This window comes from Merops nubicus, unplaced genomic scaffold (genome assembly GCF_000691845.1).
Source record: "Merops nubicus isolate BGI_N331 unplaced genomic scaffold, ASM69184v1 scaffold33804, whole genome shotgun sequence".
NCBI lineage: Eukaryota > Metazoa > Chordata > Aves > Coraciiformes > Meropidae > Merops > Merops nubicus.
The window spans coordinates 13,360-19,684 of NW_008606845.1; the positions used below are offsets into that span (position 1 = coordinate 13,360).

General features: G+C 36.9%; 1 protein-coding gene across 1 annotated transcript in view; it reads left to right on the forward strand.

The window, feature by feature from the left end:
- The window catches only part of LOC103772445 (aromatase), a 14,696-nt gene extending 8,693 nt beyond the window's left edge, over window positions 1–6,003 (forward strand). Inside the window, exons 7-9 of the mRNA XM_008939778.1 lie at window positions 379–541; window positions 1,973–2,214; window positions 5,691–6,003. Coding sequence (XP_008938026.1) covers window positions 379–541; window positions 1,973–2,214; window positions 5,691–5,942 — 657 coding nt within the window. The 3' untranslated portion in view covers window positions 5,943–6,003. The remainder of the gene's footprint in view (window positions 1–378; window positions 542–1,972; window positions 2,215–5,690) is intronic.
- Window positions 6,004–6,325: the final 322 nt, after the last annotated feature.

Genomic DNA, 6,325 nt, shown 5'->3' on the forward strand with positions numbered 1-6,325 from the left:
TTATCTTGATATATTGCCTTTTGTTTGCAAAGGCTTCAAATGCTATGTAAATCCTATCTTGTGTAATCTTTTGACAGCTCACAAACTCTGTGAGGAAAGGCAATAAATCAATTTAGAATATGAGCTAAGAACAAACTCTTGTGTTTCTGTAAGATAATACACACCCATCAAAACAAGAGCTTTCTGGGTTTTCTCCAAAAGATTTTTTTTTTAAAATAAAAAAGGTATTTAGCATATGAGATAGAAAGACTGTCAAGATTCTACTCCTGTTTATAGGAGAAAGTCAAGGTCCTTCCCATCCTACTGCTATAGGATCTTCGCTGGCATCAGAGGTCAGAAATCAACTCCTTCCCCCAAATTTTCAATTTTTTTTTCCAGAACAGAGGGGATCTGACTGCCGAGAATGTGAACCAGTGTGTGCTGGAGATGATGATTGCTGCTCCTGATACGCTGTCTGTGACTCTCTTCTTTATGCTAATACTGATTGCAGAGCACCCCACAGTGGAAGAGGAGATGATGAGAGAAATTGAAACTGTTCTGGGTAAGCAGGAGCTGCAAAGTCAGTGGTGCAGGAATATAATTTTGCTTCAGCAGTGATCTAATTTTGATTATTCAAAAGCTGAAAATTCTAAGTGCTTTCTTCTAGCAGAAACATTTGCTGTAAAATGTATGAACCATTATATGTAAAAGATATTTCTTTCATTTGACCTTGAATAACAAGTAATTTGTACAAGAAATTCAAATAGGACTCACCAGAATTGACAATATGTTAGAAAGAACGTGCTATATTCACTCCTCAGCAAATCAGCACTCACCTCAAATTCCATTGCAATTATTTTCCATTTTCCTTGAAACAGCAAAAAGGGAGACTCATTTCAAATACTTCTAATCAACAATATTCCTCTGTGTATATACAGAACTTGAGTCAAAGTTCCGCTACGATTGCAGAATAAAAATATTAGAGAAAATTACAATTCTATTCTGCTGGCATCCATTTTAATATCAAACTAGTCTCCTCTTTTAAGTACTAATTACTGACTGTTCAAAACACAAACAAGATACTCCAAATTCGTATTATTCCCTTTCTCTAGGCTTCATTCAAAGCCTGACCCTGAACTAATACAGAAACTAGTTTCAGCAACTCTTATTAAAGATTTACTTCTGGTCAGTTAAACACTGGAAAGAGTACAAGTTGTCTACTCTTTTTCTCAGCTACTTATTATAAGCCTTATTTCATTGTCCTAATGAGAGTTGAATAATCCTTTATTCCTCTTCCCTAGTTCTTCCTCATAGCCTTGATTTCTAAGGCAGTAGAATATTGTTGCCTTTTCCTGAAGCAAATGACCATCTGGGGTAGCAAGGCTGCCTTTTATCTACCACTGCAGCGGTCAGCCTGTAGTTCTTGAACTGCTCATTGTTTCAGAGTTGAAGTCAGGCTCCTACTGGCTGTATGTCCTGGCAATGATACTGCTGCCGATGGAATCAAGCTAGGAGGAGGTTACTCATGGTAACTGAAATAGTCAGTCCACAGCAGGACCTAGCTGTATATCCGGTCAAAGCCAATCATATGGTGAAAATGTAAGGTCTGTACAAAGCTATCTCCCATCTGCAGGCTACCCCCAGGTTCTATTTGCTGACAGCTCTCAGAAGATTTCTTTGTTGTGTCTTGTCACTTTCAGTCATACAAAAGTCAGGGAAAGACTTTCAGAGTTTTGCCATTGACAAGAAGGCAGAACAAAGACTCATAATGTATTAAGAAAAAGGTGAGAATATCATAAATCAATAAGCATTATGCTGATGAACAATATACCAGATTTCCTGCACATGTATGGCTACATGTAACTCCTCAAAAATTGTTGGATCCTTTCCACAATTTCTGGAACTGAGAATCTTCCAAAAATGTTTTTGTATTCATACAATAAAACTATTAAATTCATAACAAACTTCTTCACCATCTGTTTTATTCCACAAGGTGACAGAGACATACAGAGTGAAGACATGCCAAACTTAAAAATTGTGGAGAATTTTATTTATGAGAGCATGAGATACCAGCCAGTTGTGGACTTGATCATGCGAAAAGCTTTACAAGATGATGTGATTGATGGCTACCCTGTGAAAAAAGGGACAAATATTATTCTCAATATCGGACGTATGCATAAGCTTGAATTCTTCCCAAAGCCAAATGAGTTTTCTCTTGAAAATTTTGAGAAAAATGTAAGTTTTTGACTTTTTTTTTTTTAAACAGGAAATTGATTATTATTTACTGACAACAACTCTTCTTCTTATTTTAATCAAGAACTCTGTGACCATAAGACTGTTTTTCTCTTTGTCCAGTCCCTAGGTAGCTATACATCCTGCTTAATACTATTATTAAAGCTTAGCAGATATTTTTAATTTTTTTTAAAAAAGTTATAATATCAAGGACAAAGTTTTCCCAGATGTCTTAATTTTGATTAAAGATTTCTGATTAAATTGGTGAGAGACACACGTACATGCTGTTATACACCCCAACCATGGACAAAATAAAGATGTGTTTAGGGAGCTAGGCCCATGCAAGAAGCACCACACAGAACTAAGGCCATGTGAGGATTCTCTGGAGAGGTGAAGCAGTATAGTAACTCCTGAGAGAATGAGAATCTAGCAGTCTTTTTTTTTTTTTTTAATTCCTAAATAAAAATAGACATTTTATAGATGAAAATGGAAATCCTAAATTTTAATCAACTGAATGCTGCAGATGTTGAGTAATTCAGTCCCAGTTCAGCAACAGCGTTTCAATTCAAGTTTTATTCTAACTCTCAAAAGAACCAGAATTTTCTTTAATCTAAATTATTCAGTCCCATATCAAAAACAATATGTGAACTGTTTTCCTACTTCCAGTCCCCTACTATTTTAAATTATCCTTCAGATTATTTGCTTTCATTTAGACCTCAGCTGTTCCCATTATTGATTAAACAAATTCTCTTGCAAATCTATATTTGTTCAGCAATGATCAACTGGAGACATTAAAACTGCAGTGAAAGAAAATAAATTGATTCTATGGCATGTTTGACTTGGTTTTGACTGGTAAGCAGTGCAGACGGAAAAGGAAGATGTTGCAACCTGCTACCCATGTGACAGAGAGCACAAACTACTAAAGTTTGGTTAGCACTCCTGCATGGGAATTAAGGACCTTTGAAATAAATAGCCAACCAAGAGTGGAGGGCATAATCAGCTTAGCTCTGTGAAGGGCATCTCAGCTGCAGAACGTTAGCCTTACCACCACAGATGAACACTTTCCTGGTATGCAGGCTTTCTCTTAGATTTTCTAGGGGCTTGTCAAATACTAAAGTTGAATAGGGTTGAAGCCAAAGGGTTAATATTTCCTACAGATGTCAGTTCTCATTTTTTCTAACTAAAAAATTTAGGAAATAATTATCTGTCTGTTTTTGTTTCCTTTGGGATGTTAGCAAATGAACACATAGTTATTCACAGACAGCAAATCCATTTCTAAAGAAATAGATGACCCACTTCGGTACACCAAAACAGGTTTACTAGTAAAAACACCTAAAGGAAATAAGAAAATAAAGAAACTAAATATAAGGATATTCAATCCAGACAGAAACACAATTCTAAGTTTTAAATTTTTCCTATTGAAAATCTAGGAGTACCGTGTATGCCACACATACAAATGAACACTAAACCTGGTTAACATTTCTAAATTTCTGTTTGATTACCCATAGCAAACTCTGCATATAGTATTAAAAAAAAACCAAAAAAAACCAAAAAAAAAACAAACCAGAACAAGAAAAAAGTCACTGTAGAAAATTTAAGAGAGTAAGTGATTAAGTTTATTGAAATAACTATTCACTGTGAATAATTTTCATTTTGCCACCCATTACTTTCATTCAAAGTATTTCTACCAAAATCAATTTCTTGCTTAGAAGTACACTTTGCTACTAAAAATATTTCCCCTTGACCAAATGTTTACCCATATATTTTCTATCTGACTTGATGCTTTGTTTGGTACGTAATTAGTCTAGCAGGCACAATTTTCACACAGTTCTCTAAGTGAATAGCAATCTACACCATTATTTAATGATAAGATGGCATTGTTATACTCTAAACATTTTTGCATTTTTCCAGGCCATGCATTTGCCATTGTGCTGTACTGCCAGCTGCTGTACTTGCTCTGTGTTATAAACAGTTGTATTAACCTATCATTTTTCAAAAAGTACAGTTCAGCTTATCTGAAAATAATTTAAACAGAAAATATTTTTCTCAGTCCAAAAATGAGACACTTTTTTCTAGATAATGTAATATAAAGCAAACTTTTCTACTCTATACTTTGGTTAAATAGCAAGTCAGAACACAGATAATGTCCTATTTTTAAGAAAGAAAGCTATGCAGGGGCCTACAAGAAGGCGGGGGTGTCGTTACCGATACCCGATCCCCGGGATTTTTGCCACCCAACCTCTGTCGTTGGGTACCATCATAGATACAGGTTTCAATATGAAGGATGTTGCAAATGGTGTTTATTGTGCAGCTGCAATTGCTTATATAGCACAAGCCACGCCCACAAGGCCCCTCGTGGGCAGTTTGAGCTTTCCGTTACATCGCGAGATCTTCCGCACGCCGATCCCTGCCTAGGGTGGGCTCTGCTCACCACAATACGGGGGAGGGTCTATTCACAAGGGTTTGTAGTGACAGGACGAGGGGTAATGGCTTGAAGCTAAAAATGGGTAGATTTAGGTTAGACATTAGGAAAAAGTTCTTCAATATGAGGGTGATAGAGCACTGGAATAGGTTGCCCAGACAGGTGGTGGAGGCTCCATCCCTGGGGACATTCAGGATTGGGCTGGATGAGGCTCTGAGTAGCTTGATCTAGTTTGAGACGTCCCTGCTTATGGCAGGAGGGTTGGACTAGATGACCTTTGGAGGTCCCTTCCTGCCCAGGCATTCTATGATTCTATAAAAAATAATGTATTTATAGCCAGACTTGCTTTTTCTTACTCATAACAAGTACCTTTTTACCTCATTAGCAGTACTATTCAAGCTGTCGGGACTGTTTTGGATAGCTAATCAATAAAAGTAGCAGAAACTGGCTGTGCATTCTTTAACAGTTTTGGGAATCCTGCATTTCACATTTTAGTTGATAAGACAGGAAAGAATCATGTTATAAGTTTGATCTATTAGATATCAAATAAAATGCTCAGCATTACATTTTATGACAGATTAATTCTCAGGAACATTAACTTTTAAATTGCAATTGTGGTAGGTATATGGCTTTACAATTATCTTTAGACAGGGCATTAGCTTGTATCTGAGACATTTATGAGCTTTGTAATGAACATTTTCTGAAAAAGTTTTTAATGAACTTTAAAGCATATAGAAGAGCAAAAGCTCCACTCCATTTCACAGCTTGTGGTAAAATCCCTGTAGTTCACAGGATGAACAGACTGAAATATATGGGCAGAGTTCAATGGCTTAACTTTACATTCCCTGCTATCTTAGCATTTAAACTGTAGGTCTCTTGGCATTTTGGCCTAACTTGGGTGGGAGACTTGTTCAGTGTAAAGGAAAGAAAATGCTCCTAAGAGATTCTTTGAACAAGTTTTTCAGAATATGTTTACTATCAATATCCACAATAATTTTGGGTCCTTCTACAAAGAAAAAGTTGTCTTAAAGTTTATGCCTCCTGTTATTCTGTGCAGGTTCCTTCACGCTATTTCCAACCATTTGGATTTGGCCCGCGAGGCTGTGTAGGAAAGTTTATTGCCATGGTAATGATGAAAGCAATTCTGGTGACTCTTCTGAGACGATGCAGAGTACAGACAATCAAAGGAAAAGGCCTTAACAACATCCAGAAAAATAATGACCTATCCATGCACCCAATAGAAAGGCAGCCTCTGCTGGAGATGGTTTTCACACCAAGAAGAAACACAAACAAGAATCAAGGTAACTAAAAGGGATCAGCATTAGCATTAAAGTGGCAGGGCTTTCTCAGCCACTAATACCCATCATTCCCAGGTAAAGACAGAGTAAAACTTTTTGTTGCCCCTAAATGACTATGGCACCAGATGACAACTTGTTCTGCCTCTACAGCAGAACCAGGTTCTGGCCACAACTTCAATGTAAGAAAGACAGACCAAAATGACTAAATGGTCCTGCTGCTAGGTGCTGCCACGCTATATGCAGAATTCTTGGCTACTTCTTAAAATCATCGAGTTCAGATGAAGTTATGCCTTGCTTTTCAAAAAGTACAAGTTCAGAGGTTTGGGGGTCAACAAAGGAACATGCCTGACGTCTTTAATACCAGGACTACATGTGCCCTCCTTCCCATAACCTC